The sequence below is a fragment of the Mobula birostris genome, chromosome 3, assembly GCF_030028105.1.
Source record: "Mobula birostris isolate sMobBir1 chromosome 3, sMobBir1.hap1, whole genome shotgun sequence".
Lineage (NCBI taxonomy): Eukaryota > Metazoa > Chordata > Chondrichthyes > Myliobatiformes > Myliobatidae > Mobula > Mobula birostris.
The window spans coordinates 175,171,535-175,188,141 of NC_092372.1; the positions used below are offsets into that span (position 1 = coordinate 175,171,535).

At 38.0% G+C, this 16,607-nt stretch overlaps 1 protein-coding gene across 1 annotated transcript in view; it reads right to left on the reverse strand.

Moving 5' to 3' along the window:
- Window positions 1-744: 744 nt before the first annotated feature.
- The window catches only part of LOC140195433 (pituitary tumor-transforming gene 1 protein-interacting protein-like), a 78,879-nt gene continuing 63,016 nt past the window's right edge, over window positions 745-16,607 (reverse strand). Inside the window, exon 7 of the mRNA XM_072253727.1 lies at window positions 745-5,049. Within this exon, the coding sequence (XP_072109828.1) occupies window positions 5,009-5,049 (41 nt within the window). The 3' untranslated portion in view covers window positions 745-5,008. The remainder of the gene's footprint in view (window positions 5,050-16,607) is intronic.

Sequence of the window (16,607 nt, forward strand, 5' to 3'; positions counted from 1 at the left end):
CTACTGGCCTCCAAGCCTGGTGCAGGTGCCACTACACCACTGGCCAGCTACTTTTTGTTAATGAAGATGCAAAAATCTGTCTGAGCCCCAGCAATCTCCTCTCATTTCCTATAGTATCACGGGATAGATCTAATCCAGCCCTGAAGATTTGCTCACCTTATGTATCTTAAGATATTTAACACTGATATTTTCTTAACACTGACATGCTCCACTATCAACTTATCCTTTCCTGAAGTCACTCTCCTCCAAATCCTTAGTGAATATTGACAAGAACTGTTGATTTAGGACACAAAGCTTACCCTTTTGGTCACACAGCAGACCCACTCTTTTCCAACCTGTCCTCTTACTCTTAATATACTGATATGATGACTCTCCTACAATCTAAACTTCTCGAAGACTTGATTGATTGCAATCACCTTTCTCAACTCTGGGGCCAAGCCAGGGTGTTGCACAGATTAAAGATTTTTCAACTAAGTATAATGATGAAAGCCACAGATGTTTTTCTCAAATACTCACCCTATTTTCAGGTCTCAGGATTTTCTGCTTTGGTTCTCCAGTCACAGGATGGCAACCCCCATAATTGGACATCAGGCACTTAGCCTTTTACTTCACTTTCTGAATTAAGGACATGCAGCAAGGGACAACTGAACTATTTGGTCCAGTACATCACATTAAATCACTGCTCAAAATGGATATGGCTCATGTTTGCCCAGCAAGTCACAAAGCTTCAGTCAAGACAGCAAATTTTGTACATAATATTTATTTTTATTACAATGAAAAGGAAGGAACAGGTCTACACATGTGAAGAAACATCTGTTTGCTTAATCATTTATTTTGTCATTTATAGACATTACTAACAAATCATCTATTTGATTTCTACCAGAGAAAAAACAGAATGCAATACCCTTTTTGTTGACAAAGTTTTAAAAGATTCTTGAGAATCTGAATGCCTAAATGCGTGTATTTTATCTAACATAACTTTCCAAATAACCTATGTGACAAATGCATACCATTTAATTCTTTAAAAGTAGATACCAATATTCATAATACAAGTTGTTATGGTGATAAACACAACTCATTTTTAACCAGTCCATTTCTGTTATGTCGTTAATTATTGCAGTGCAATTTTCAATAAGCCTTTTTGTTTGCATTTAAATTTACAATCTTCGTGATTACCAAAAGACTCTAATATGATTTTGTCCTATATGCAAAGTATATACTGGAAAACTGAAAATAGTCCAGTTGTGATACTATCCACCTCTACAAAACATGAGTATAACTAAGCTTTCAGCATTGATAAGTTATATTACATGGCAAAAATAATCAAATGCAGCCTATGCTTTTTAAAACATCAAATGTGCAATATTAAAATAAAGTCAAGAACACAATGTTTTTTTTAATTCTTATACAATCAATACTGTAGAAAGAAAATTAAGATAAATATTTAAAAATACACTCATTGCAATTATCAATTTGCTGAAAATATATAATTGTTGATTTTGTTAAAAAGATACAATTACCACCACCTGATTTTGGAAATCAGAAGTACATTTAACTTTAAAAAGGCAATTTGGTATATTTCTAACTGTCAGTTCATCAATATTTCAGGGTTTTAATACTTAAGATTTGCAATGCAAACATGACATCAATTAAGAGCTTTCATTGGAACTAAGTACTAATACAAAAATAGACAAATTCCTTTTGTTCTAATTAAGATCTACAAATAGGGTAGTGGCCTCACCCACCAACAGGACACCTATCATCTTTAATGAGATATAATTTTTCACTGTTTGGTTTTACCTCCAGATGGTTAATTAGGGGCAATAATTTGTTATCTAAGTGGACCTGCTAGAAGTTATTGATGAGTCTATGATCATGCAGAACTTAAGGTCCAGTTAATGAAATAGAGGTCCGGTCAATGTCACAGGTCCATTAGAAATTAGAGCTTTATGTGTCTTGGTTTGTGACTTCTAACAAATAAACAAATGTCTGGTTCAGCCCACGTCCCACCAGTGCAAGGAATGAAAATTTGTTAGTGGCAGTCAGTGTGGCCCAGGGAGACCTTTGGCAGTTTTAAAAATGATACAGCTGCTGATCTGGGAAGGTGGACACAAAAAATGGAGATCAAGATATCAGAGCAGAGACAATTTTATCTTCCTAGATTAAACAGGACAAGTATCTGATAAAATCAATGACTGTCTGAGAATTCCAATTCCCAAATCTGAAAACTGTTAAATTACAGAACATCAATTATTAAAGGCCTATTCCATTTTCCTCAGGACTGTGAATCAAGATTATTAGCCAAACAACTAGTGGAGGCTATGAAAATTTTTGTTTAACAGCTGCAGTATATACACCATTGAATACAACCAAAACATAATCATTTAAAATAAATTAATATTTGGACTAACAGGACCTGCAAAAATCTTCAGTTGTTTTTCCAGACCTTGTAAAAGCTTTTAACTCCATGGAACACAAACAAATTGTAAAGCTTTGGGTCATACAGAGGTCAATAAGCATTTTACTAGCCTTGTTATGGACATATTGACATGACAAACTTGACTATGATATTCAGTGGAAATAAAGCTAAAACTGAGCCCATTTCTATTAATAGGGGGTCAAGTAAGGTGACTCACTTTCACCTATTTCATTTCATGAAGTCACAGACCTTTAATTCTATTATTTAGAATTTAGAAAGTTGGATGTGTATTTCTCATCTAGATCATAGTGATATAGGCTGTACTACTTTGGCACAACTCTTAAAGTACAAAAACTCATCAAGAAAATTGACGGGATTCCATTCGTTTATTTGGGACACTATGCTGCTTAAACGTGGCAGGAGACTGTTGCCGAACAGGTTCTAACTAGCACCAGTCGTGCACACTTGTGCAGCCATTTGACGCTACTCCATGCTTAATGAGTAGTTCTAAAAATAGTAGTTGTGTATGTTTGTGTTCATAAAGCAGTGATTTTTGTCACTGACAGCTGGCAAGAAATAAGCAGCACGACAATTCAGAACTGTTTTGCTCATTGCAGTTTCAAACTTTCAGGCTTGGAGATACCAACGACGGCCGGGAATGAAAATTAAACAATTTGACTACTTCAACAAGTTAGCATCTACGAAGAACTTGAAGGTATCGACAATCATCTTGAAAGTCGCAATGAAAATGAAGATTTGGAGGATTTAATCGTCGACTACATTGTATGAAGGCAGTCCATTACTTGCACTAGGTGTCTGAGTTGGTTTATTTACAGTCAAAAGAATGTGACAGGATACACTGAATGAATTCCTCCATTGATAACTATTAGGAACTAATATAGTTTTATAGTACTGTAGTACTATTGGTAGTTTCTAATCTGTTCTGTATTTAATTTAAATACATAATTTGTTACTCAGTTTGACTTTTTTTTAAAACACCTTTTTAACTATTTCCATGAAACTTCAGCTAATTGAGGCAGCCGTTTAACTGGGCCAAAATGTACTGGTCCTGATGTGTCCCAGTTAACCACAATTCACTGTATTCAAAAATAAAACATTATTTTTTAATGCTGTTCAGAACCAGAAAATCAGTAATACTGAACTTGTCTTTTTAATGCTCTGAATTGTTTTCAAGATTTGGGCGGCTGTGTAGATCTGTGGATTTGACTAGATTCAGTAGTTAGTGGGAGAAATTAGAGAGATGGTCCCACAATTTGTCAAAGGCTAGGTGACAGCCCAAGCAGATAACTGAAATTTTTAACAGATTTTCTAATTCTTTACTTTTATTACAGTACTTGCTGATTTTACGTAAGGCATCACAGAATACTTAATTAAAACTCACTATTAGAAACTCTTTATCAAAAAGTTCTTACATTTGCTGAGCTGTAACTATCATTGAATTTCATACTGGAAAGCTTCTGATTGAGGACTAGGAATGTTCATTTTTCAAGTGTAGATCCTTGTCTTAAAAAGGAAATTAAAATAATGCGAGTAATGGCCTGACCTTCTATGTGTTTGAATAAGTGGGTATTAATCTCAAAGATATGATTATTAGATATAATAAATTGAAATGTTTTCGAAGTATGGTGAATGATTTGGTTGTCAGTGTTATTGATACTTTGTCAGTGTTATTTTGCAAAAATTAATATTACAGCCCCAGATGGTCAGGTTAACATACTTTAAAAACCATTGGATAAAGCATCATATCCCGTATAAACAATCTAATTTAGCAATTCAACATATTTGGTTTTAAGTATCAAATACTTACCCCATTAAAAGTAATGTTGGGCTGCCTAGATGTAGAAAGAATAAATCCTGTGGGCACTGCTGGATGACAAAGAAAACCCTGGGCCACATTTTCAGGACATTTATACCTATCAAAACTCTAAGATCATCAGACATAACAATTTTTGGATTGAATTTGCAATGAACTATTGCAATGTAGATGGACTGCTTTTTTGAATAATATGCTGATGATGTTGGTAAGGTCCAGTAACTGCATGCACCGCTTAAGAGCTTACTGGGCACTAAGAAATGCCAGAGTTTCCCCTCCTTCATGTTCAAGACCACTTTTATGGACAGATGACTTCTAAATTTTTTTTATTTTACGCAATTAGGTAGTTGAGCTCAATTTCAGTGCTTTTGTTGTTTTCTTTAAATTATAATTTATTTTTTTACCTTTACAGTTGTACTTTTCTGTATTAATTTTAATGTCTTAATTTAACTACTATGATGTTATAAATTATGTAAACATCAATGCTTTAGTAACTAATGCTACAATTAATCCATGGTCTGAACCGTGCCTCCTTTCCTGTGGTGGACAGCTCTCATAATTTCTTTTGGCTTCATAACTTGATTTTGATTTAACATCTAGTGGTAATAGTCCTAGTATCCTGAAGGGTGTAGCAAGATGTACTTGTTAAATACAAGTATGTAATGATGGAAGTATTAACTAAATATTGAAACAACAGATGGACACCACTGAAATCCATTTAGGCAGTCTTCAAAGTCCGGTTAAACTTCGAAACTCTATTCATTCTCAAACCTGTGAAAGACTGGTTCAGAAAGACCTGAAATAAAATTAACAGAAATTAACAGAAATAAAGTACAATAAAGAATTCAGAAACCAAATATCAGACTTTTCCAATACTTTTCTAGTTCTTATGTTCAGAAAACATGTCTAACCAACTTGACGAAATTTTCTTGTTGAATAATGAAGTGCTGGTTGGAAGGACAAGTAAATCAGAATCAGTGTCCTTTATCATGCCAACCTATACAGTACTGAGGCTCCAGTTACTTTCAGCCAGTTGTGTTGAGTATGCCGCATCATTCACATGCTCAGCAACACTGCTAAAAGATATCATGGAAAGAGATTACCAGGCAAACAGAGAAAAGATACAACTTTGAAAAGAAATGCAACAATCCCACTGACTGCTCAGAATCTCTAGCAAACGACCACTTGAAGAAGAGCAACACACATCAAATTTGCTGGTGAATGCAGCAGGCCAGGCAGCATCTCTAGGATGTGTCAGGTGACGAAATGTCTCGGCCTGAAACGTCGACTGTACCTCTTCCTAGAGATGCTGCCTGGCCTGCTGTGTTCACCAGCAACTTTGATGTGTGTTGCTTGAATCTCCAGCATCTGCAGAATTCCTGTTGTTTGCGATTTGAAAAAGAGAAGCACTTGGGCTGTTATATGTGTACGCTCAATGGAAGTGACAGAGCAGTTGCATTCGAGTCTTCATGAGAAGTAGAGAGTACTCAACCAAGAAAGTTGTGATAATTTTTATAAAACATTTGTTTGGCCTCAATTGAAGCACAGTATAGTGTACAGTTTTGAGTACCACACTTTTGTAAAGATGTAAAGGCAAGAGAGAAGGTGAGAAAGATTTACCATTATGATTCCAGGGATGCACTCCAGATTAATGGATAAACTGAGGAAGCTGGGGTTGTTCTCCTGGAACAAAGGAGCCTGTGATGAAACTTTAGAGAGTGCAGATGAAATTTACCAACATGGTTCCAGGATATTTGAAACCACAGTTATGTGGACAAAGACAGCAAACAGATAGAAACCATTCCCATCAGTTGAATGCTCAAGAACATGAGCTAAATGAAAGTGACTGATAAATGAACCAAAGGTGACTTGAGGACTTCAGATTTATTTATTTATTTATTTATTTTACAAACAGTGGTTAGGATCTGGAATGTACTGCTAAATGCTACACTAATCAAGACTGGCATGGTTAGCATGACACTATTACAGCTTGGGGCATTCCAGAATTTAGAGTTCATTTCTGGTGCCATTCTGTAAGGACTCTCTGTATGTCCTCCTCGTGGAATGTGTGGGTTTTCCCCGGGAGCTCTGGTTTCCTCCCACAGGCTGAAGAGGTACCAGGTAGGTTAACTGCTTGCTTGTAGATTATCTTGTGATTAGGTTAAGATAAATCTGGGTTGTGGGGTTGCTGGGGAGGCATGGCTTGAAGGGCTTACTCCGTGCCATATCGCTAAATAAATAAAATAATAAATAGAGTTGGTAGTGAAGACAAAGTCAACCACAGTGTTCAAAAGTACACCATAGAAGGCGAGAGCCTTCTTCATGCTTATTTATTTTTCAGAACACGTCATCATTTGCAAGGCCAGAATTTGTTGCACATCCTAATTGTTCTTGAGAAAGTGGTGATAAGCCCTATTCTTGATCACTGCAGTGCTGGATAGAAATACAATGCAAGTCTGGATGGAGTGTGACATGGAGGTAAGCCTGCAAATCATAATATTCCCATGCAAAGTTGCCCTTGTCCTTCTAGGTAGTACAGGTTGTAGGTTTAGACAGTGCATTCTGTAGTCAATATACATTGCAACCACTGTCCATTGGTGGTGTAGGAAATGACCCAATAAGGTGCTAAAAGGGGTAACAATCAAGCAGGCTGCTCTATCCTGTATGTGTCAAGCTGTTTGAGAATTTTTGGATCTGTACTCAGTCAGACAAGAATTTTGAACACAAAAGAGTAGAACAAAGGAACAGTACCTTCAGCTAACAATGTCTATGCCAGCCATTGATATCAATTTAAACTATTTCTATCTGTTTGCACATTGTATATATATCCCCGCATTGCCTGCCTGTTCATGTATCTGTCGAAATGCCACTTAAAAGTTGCTATTATATCTGCTTCTACCACTTTCCTTAGCAGCAGATTCCAGGCACTCTCCATTCCCTGTGCAGAAAATTTGCCTCATAAGTTAACTTTAAACTTTCCCTAACACACCTTGATAGAGGGTCTTTGCCATGTTTTGTAATACCAGAGACCAGTCAAAGGAAAAACACAGGAGCCGGGATGTTTGTCCACATAACTTTCCTTTCCGTTTTTTTAAGGGGGCTCACATATGATGTGGTGGCATAGACGTTTCTCAACATCATGGACAAGATTTATAAAGGCATACAAAAATCATTTATAAAGAGTTATGATTTTGTTTAGCAAGGGAATTAAGTGTTATGAGGAAAAGGCAGGTTGGTGGAGCTGTTCCCACGGCCAAATCAGTCATGATCTTATTGAATGGCGGACCAGACTCAACAGGCAAGTTGGCCTACTCTGCTCCTAGTTCTTATGTTATATGTTTGAAGGCATTTTTATGCACAAGTATCACCAAGGTATCTAAACAAGTGTGGGTTTCCTAGTGGAAAGGTAATTCATACAAGCAGACTGCTGTTGCCAGGAAATACTATTCCAACAGTTTAAGAAATTGTGTACATCCCTCATTTATTGCCAAAGACATAGTGAATAATGAGAATGCAACAGAGAAAGTTCCAGAATTTAATTTCAACCTTGAAATCCACTTAACATAAAAATAGAAGTGGAATGTCTGAGCTGATTATATAAAATTGGAGTCAACAACAACAAAATGAGCAATGAATGAACCAGGCAAAACAGAAACTCCACTAAAATCCTAATTGCATCAATGAAGACAACTGGAAGCTAAAACCTGAAACATGAGCTGTCAGAGATCTGCTGAGATATGTGATATGAAATCACAGATTGGGCGGAGCTTAGGAGGACGATGGCACCTAACGACGATTACTTTGCTTACATCTTTGGAAACAGTTCTATTTCTATCTTTGATATCTCCTTTTCCCCTTTCAGGGTTTATTTGAAGACCCTGACCTGAAATTACACGCTGACTTCGGATCTTTGCAGAAATGGGACCTACTCTCGGGGCCTTATGACCGGCTGCTTTTTGATATGCCAAGGATGCAGCCTGGAAGACTAGCTCGCCTTCAGCGTGCCAGATTTTCATGACTCTGGAGGCGGGCAGGTTCAAGGCTGGTGCCTCCGCCTGATGTGTCGTGAGAGTACACGGAAGATCAAAAGCAGCAAGCTGGCTGCATGCCCAGAGACCTGAGTTCTTTGGGCACAGAGCTCAGAAAAAGCAACGCAACCGACTTTTAACACCATAAATCAGCGAGTTGTTTTGTTATGTCTCGCTGTGAAAGGTGGACACCCCTTTTTCCCTTATTAGGGAGAGAGAGACCCTGTGGCATGTTTAATACCAGGTGAATGGGCAGTCTTCGGCAGTCATCCCCAACCACCAGGCCGTGGACCGGTACCGGGCCGCAAAGCATGCACTAGCAGGCCGCAAGGAAACGATATGATTTGGTGATATGAAACGATATGAGTCAGCTGCACCTTTCCTCATTCTGTCATGCACTGTTGAACTTGAACGCACGTGAGGTCATCAGTGACCCAAGACGTGCAAAGGAATGGGTCCGTGACCCATTTGTGGATGTCCCTAGTGAATCATCCATGTCAGCGCGGGAAAAAGATCAACTCCTCGAGCTTGCAAATAACGGTGGGCTGAAAAGTATGTTTGACATAACATCTCTGCCGGCATTCTGGATCAAAGTCAAGGCTGAATATCCTGAGATAGCTACAAAAGCACTGAAAACGTTGCTTCCATTTCCAACATCATATCGCCGTGAAGCCGAATTTTCTGCAATGAATGCAACGAAAACTAAATTGCGGAATAGACTGGACATAAGGAACCCCCTTAGAGTATCGCTGTCGCCCATCACCCCTCGATAGGACCATCTTGTTGCAGGAAAACAAGCCCAGGGCTCCCACTGATTCAGCGATATTGGTGTGTTGCAATGATTTTATATGTTCATACGAGGAAAATATGAAGTGTGTTTAATATCCAAACGTTACTTAAAATGTTACGATGCTATTGACTTATAATTGACTTATCAATATTCATGCAAGGAAAATATGCGCTGTGTTTAATATTAAATTCGTTAGATAAACCCTATTAGACGAAATTGAGTGTATTAGCCACTTATAAGTGACTTACAGTTGACTTATCAGCTATATTCTGGTCGTGGTTAACAAACCCCCACCCCCGCCCCACAAGAATATTGTCAATATTAAACCGGTCCGCGGTGCAAAAAGGTTGGGACCCCTGGTCTTTGGGGTACTGCATCTTTATTGATGCTTTGCTGCACACTTGAGTGCTTGGTGGGGGGGGTGCTAATGCTTTTTGCTGGGTGGGGAGGCCATTACTTTGCTGCTGCTTGTGCGCAGAAGGGGGAAGTTGGGGGGGCTTTGGCGAACATTCATTCTTCGGGGTACTCCTGTTTTCCTGTATGTGTGCAAAATAAAAGAATTTCAGGATGTATATTGTATACTTTTCTCTGACATTAAATGTACCTACTGAGTTATAGGGCACGGAAATAGGCTCTTCAGCCCAGTTTGTCTAGAACAACTAAGTTGTCTACTTGAGCTAGTCCTATTACCCCCTGCTTGGTCCATATTCTCTAAACCTTGCCTATCAAATTCCTTTTAAACTTTGTAATTATATCCATCTCTACCACTTTCTTTGATGCTCATTCCAAAACCCACCTTCCTTTATAATGGAAAAATTGCCCCCAGATCCTTTAAAAATCTTTTTTCCTGTATATCTATGCCCTCAAAATTTGGGTTATTTCATCATTCACCGCATCTGAGCTGTACAGACAGACACACAGCATGGAAATTGGCCCTTAGGTCCAACTGGTCTATGTTTCCCATCTAAGCTAGCCCCATATCTCTCTAAACTTTTCCCTATCCACTTAGCTGTCCAAATATCTTTTAAATGTTGTTAATGTACCCGCCTCAACTGACAGCTCACTTCATATACTGACCACTCTCTGGGTGAAGAAGTTGCCACTAAGGTTCCTGTTAAGTCTCTCCCCTCATCCTAAACCGATGTCCTCTAGTTCTCGATTCCCTAACCCGGCAAAAAGATTGTGAACATTGACTCTATCCATGCCCCTCTTGATTTTATATACTTCATTTGTTCACCCTTCCTTCTCCTATGCTCATTAAAAAAAAGTCCCAAACTATTCAGCCTCTCTCAATCCAGCTTGCTGTCCACATTACTCCTGTGGCCGTCTTACCTGGCCTTTGGAACGATCTAAGAGTAGCTAATTAAACTACAGCACATCTCCGAAATGAGTGAGGCAAGTCACAGGAAGAACACGCAAATTTCCACATAGTCATGCCCAAGGTCGGGATCAAACCAAGACCTTGGGGTAAAAATGTCAAAAACTGAAGATTACAGATTTAAGGTGAGGGGGGAAGAGTTTAAAGGAGATTTGTGAGGCAATTTCTTTTACACAAGCATCAATGGGAAGTGGTGGAAGCAGATATGAAAACAATGTTTAAGAGGCACATGACTAGGCAGAAAACAGAGCGATATAGACCATGTGCAGGCAGACAAGATTAATTTATGCTGGCATCATGGCCAGTGCAGAAAGGGTGGTCTGAAGACCCATTCTTTGTGCTGTAATTTTCTATCTTCTATGTACCCTATTTATGCCCCTCATAATTCTGCACACCTCTATCGGGTCTCTCCTCGGTCTCTTCAACTTCAAGAAAAGCAAACCTGCTTATCCAGTCTCTCCTAATCAAACACTCCACCCCAGCAATAACCTGGTGAATCCTCTTGACATTCTCCCCAGAGCATTCATATCCTTCCTCCAGCGTAGTGACCAGAAATGTAAAATATACTGTTGCTATGACCAATGTTATAATATATCCTTGATGCTCTTAGTTTCTACGCCTCATTTGATGAAGGCATACTCTTTCTACACTGCTTTGTGTTTCAGGCATTGTTACGACTTTTGCATCTAGGTCCCTCTATCTCTCAATACTCCATATGTCTACCCCTATTGGTCCTCCACAAAGGTATCGGCCTTCTGTAGTGTGCTCTTATCAGGATAAATTCTATCTGCCATGCTCTGCTCATCTTACCAACTCTTCAAAATCATTGTGTAGCCTAAGTCTGTCCTCCCGCTAACACCACTGTCACTAATTTCTGTGTCACATCACTCACATTCTAATTACTAGTGTACAAAACAATTGACAACAGCCTCAGCATCAAACCTTTTGGTTAATCATTGGTCAGAGATTTCCAATCAGAAAAACAACGCTCCATCGTTCCCATGTGTCTGCTACTACCAAGCCAATTTGTCAACTTGCTTTGGATCATATGGGCTCTTACCATTTGGACCAATTTCCTACATTGCAAAGGCCTTAAAGATCACATCAACTCACATTACCTTTATTCAGCGCATCTTGTTACCACTTCAAAAAATCCAGTGTAAAGTTCAAAGTTCAAAGTAAATTTATCAAACTACATATTTGTCATCATGTACAACCCTGAGATTCATTTTCTTGCGGACATTCACAGGAAATACAAAAAACCCATAATGGAATCAATGAAAAAAAATCACACACACAAGACAAACAACTAATGTGCCAAAAGACAACAAATTGTGCCAATACAAAAAGAAAAAAATAAATGAAATAATAATAATAAATAAACAACAAAATATCCAGAATCTGAGATGAAAAGTCTTTGAATGTGAGTCCACAGATTGTGGGAACTTTCAGTGTTGGGTGAGTGAAAATGAGTGAAGTTACCCCCTCTGGTTCAAAAGCTTGATGGTTGAGGAATAGATCCTACTAACAGAGTCATTCTGACTACCTCCAAGAGTAGATTAACCTTGTTCATCAGCAGCTTCCCTACCACTGACATTACACTCAGTGGCCTGTAGTTGCTTGGCTTATCCCTGCTGTCCTTCTTGAGTAAAGGTACATTTGCTGTCTTCTAACCATCTGGCACATCACCTATGGCCAGTGAAGTATTAAAAGTCTGTCCAGCACCAGTAATAACATCAGTTCACTCCCTGTCGGTCACAACAGCTTCTTCCCCTCTGCCATCCGATTCCTAAATGGACATTGAAGCATTGAACCTCACTTTTTCAAAAATATACAGTATTTCTGTTTTTTGTACATTTTTAAATACATATTCAATATACACAATTGATTTACTTGTTTATTTTTATCTTATTTATTATTTTTTCTTTCTCTCATGTCACATGCCCGTGATAATAAACCTGATTCTGATTCTATGAGGCTCTGTGGACATCTCTAAACTTGCTAAGATATCTGCCTCATTTTTAATAATAACATGTTCTAGTATAGTACCATGCAAAAGTATTAACACATATATATAGCTAGGATATTATTGTTTCTTTCTTTTTGTAATTGCATAGTTTGTTGTCTTTTGCACACTAGTTGAATGCCCAAGTTGGAGAGGTTTTTCATTGATTCTATTATGGTTATTCATCTATTATGGATTTATTGAGTATGCCTGCAAGAAAATGAATCTCAGGGTTGCATATGGTGACGTATATGTACTTCGATAATAAATTTAATTTGAACTTATTTCCATGTTGAAACTTCAACTAACTGGGGCAGCTGCTTAATTGGACCAAAATGTACTGGTCCCGATGTGTCCTTATTAACCGGAATCCACTGTATATTTTATATTATTTATCATTTAAATTACATATTATACAAAAATATATTATCTCCACCAACATGGGCACACGATTGCAAATTGTTCAAAATGGAAGATTGGAGATTTATGAATTGCAATTACAGACAAACATAGCCATTAGAGACCCAGATCAAAATAAACTATCCCCAACTATTTTCTGCATTTCAGTTGAAAAAGGAGAATTATGTGACTATTTCTAAAAGTTGGACTACCATTGGTTTGGAGCTCAGGTACAGGGTCTTGATAATCTAAGGGAGAATAGCGTGTACACCAAATGGTGTATTTTCATTGTGAGAGGAACTTGTTGATTTAGAATTATAAAGCACTGAAAAGGGGCCTTCTGTTCAACTTGTCCATTGCAACCATTTTAGTCCATATTAATTTGAACCTTTCCTATCCATGTACCTGTCCATTTTTAAAAAACATTATAGTTGTACCTGACCCTAATCCTGCTCTGGAAGCTCATGCCATATACCAACCACCTTCCATGTAAAAAAAAAACCCTGTAGATGTTGGAATCTGGAGCAAAACACAAGATGATGGAAGAAATCAGTAGATCAGGCATCATCTTTGGAGAGTCATGGACAGCCGACATTTTAGGGTGAGACACTTCATCTGCACTGACCTCCTTGTGAATCTTTCCTGCAACCTCTCTAGCTTAATCACATACTTTTCCACTGTGAAAACTGCAAACAATGGCAAATCTTCTATAAAATACAATAGATAAAGTGTAATCAAGAAGTGTAAAGTTTGACCGTGAACATGTAATTAGCAAGCTCTATACTATTTGGTGTTGCCTTTCAAATAAAGCACAAAGTTGAGTCAGCAACCAAGATGTAGTGCTGAAGATTTGTGCTGCATAACTAATAACATCTCCAACCACGGTACCAGTATTCACCGACTGTCATAACTACATGAAACTGACAGTAATTCTGAAATTGTCCAAGGAAGTGCAAGCAATGTTCTCTTTCTGTCCAAAGGAATGATTTTAATGGAAGAAAACAGCTACAAGAGATTTAGCACGGTTTTAAAAAGCTTATTATTTCAAAATGACTTAAAATATGTTCTCATATATCAAAATTTAGTAAGACTAAGGATGTTTCATTTAAGTAATTATCTAATAGATCAATTAGCTTAGATTTGTTAAATGCATCTTCAAGGTTTAAAAGTTTAGACATGCCTCGCCTCCATGAACAACTCAGGACAACTCTGATAGTGCGTAATGCCTTTACTTCTGATTCTGTGGGAGGAGTTAATGCTTTAGAGCTACACAGTACAGACATTGAAAAGCATGGTGTGGAAAAATTTCCCAATGTTTTCTTCAAATTTATACAAGGAAGATCACTGATGAATGCAGTCTAAAAATCAAGGCCACTGAGTTTTGACAATATGCTGCTGACCACAAAACCTATGCCATTTTCGTTAAATCTCATTACTTCAATGAATGACACTTATACTTTTGAAACTTAGCAGAAGTTATTGTGAATAGCACAGTAACTGAGCATCTAAGAATAACCTAAACAAATTGAAACGTCAGCAAGAGTTCTAAGTTCAACATACTGTTACTGATTAAAAACAGATGTGTAACCCAACCCTGGTTTAAAAAAAATCACTGGGCCTACATGAACAATGTCACTCACTATGTTCCTTTTCCCAGTTAAAATAAATCCTAGCTTTGGAATTTATGCTTAAAATTGCCTAACAACGTTCAGAGATTAGATTTCTCCATCATGGAATGATACAACACACAAGGAGCCCATTCACTTCTTCATATATACTGTATTGTTGTCTTTTCTTCCACATAACCCTTCCATAAATTTCACAAAGACAGCAAATATCTTCTTTTCAAACATATGTCCGGATATACAATGATCACCAAACCTGTTTCTATGACCTCTTTGAGTATTGCATTCTGGACTGGACGAACTTGATGAACAAAACAGTTTCTCATTGCTAATTATGAACTTTTTGCTAATTATCTTTAATCTGACTCCCCCAGTAATTGAACTTAAAGCCAGCAGAAATAGACCCGTCAAGTTTACTCTGAAATAAATTCTCCCTATAGTTCTGTCTGTTCAAAGCACAAACCTATTTTTCCAATCTCACAATTTATAGAAACCCCTCATGTAGGCACGTTTTTGGTAAATCACCACTCCATGCTTGCCAAGACACTGACACTAAAAAAGTAGTGTTCAAAGTGAGGCTCCCATGTGGGCTCACTAAACATTTATAAATAATTTTGCTGCAACCTCCTTGCTTTTGTACCTTTGAATTCATTCTAAAGGATGAAGTTCCGCTAAAATTTATTTATTAAAAGGTATAATGGTGGGAATTTTGTGAGAATACTGGAAAATTACCAACAGTTTGTTGTCAATACTCCACAGAACTGAGAGAAATTTTGGGATTCTTTCCCACGCTAAAGATTCAACATCAGCCTGTAGGCGTTGTTCCAATCATGAACTTGAGATGGAGTTCAAGGGGTAAGTCTAGGGCTAATTGCTGCTACTTTGACATAATTCATTTAAAGAATCTGTGACATATCTGAGATAGCAAATAAATTTTCCTTTCCGCTTAATACAACAAAATAGATCCAAGGCATCCAACTAGATAATGAAGTAAAAAAGATCTTCATGTCTTTTATTAAGAATCTTTAATTTGGAGCTTTGCTCCTTGAACTGATTACCCAGTTGGGCTATTTCTGTTTCCAGTTAAGAATTATCACAGATTTTAGATGCACAGTGAAACAGAGATTCACCTGAACATCCTTCAACCTGCTTCCAACGCATTCTGTGGTTGCAATTTGGCGTTTTCTAAGAAAGCGGCACTAAAAATGGACTTGATGTCTGTTTTGCAGAGTACTCACCCTCTGCCTGTAATAGCCAATTTAAGCTTCCAAGTGCATGTCATTTCAACTCTTCTTCCAATCCAATTCCTATCAAACTGTCTGTCCTTAGCTTTCTCCACTGTCATGGTGAGGTTAAAAGCAAACCAGAAAACAGCCCCTCATGTTCTGCTTGGTTGCCAACATCCCAATAATATAAACATTGAATTTTCCAACTTCAGGTAATTCACACCCCCTGCACTCCTTCCCCATACCCAAATTCCCTCCTTTGTTCATCTTTTCTGTCCCTTCCCCACCACTCACCAACACTTGTTACTCTCCCACCATCTACTTCCATCTGCCCATTACATACATGCCTACAGTGGCATGCAGAAGTTTGGGCACCCCGGTCATAAATTCTGTTATTGTGAATAGCTAAGCGAGTAAAAGATGACCTGATTTCCAAACAGCATAAAGTTAAAGATGACACATCTCTTTAATATCTTAAGCAAGACTACTTTTTTATTTCCATCTTTTACAGTTTCAAAATAACAAGGAAAAGGGCCCGAAGCAAAAGTTTGGGCACCCTGCATGGTCAGTACTTAGTAGCGCCACCTTTGGCAAGTATCACAGCTTGTAAACACTTTCTGTAGCCAGCTAAGAGTCTTTCAATTCTTGTTTGGGGGATTTTTGCCCATTCTTCCTGCAAAAGGCTTCTAGTTCTGTGAGATTCTTGGGCCGTCTTGCATGCACTGCTCTTTTGAGGTCTATCCACAGATTCTCAATGATGTTTAGGTCCGGGGACTATGAGGGCCACGGCAAAACCTTCAGCTTGTGCCTCTTGAGGTAGTCCATTGTGGATATTGAGGTATGTTTAGGATCATTTTCCTGTTGTAGAAGCCATCCTCTTTTCATCTTCAGCTTTTTTACAGA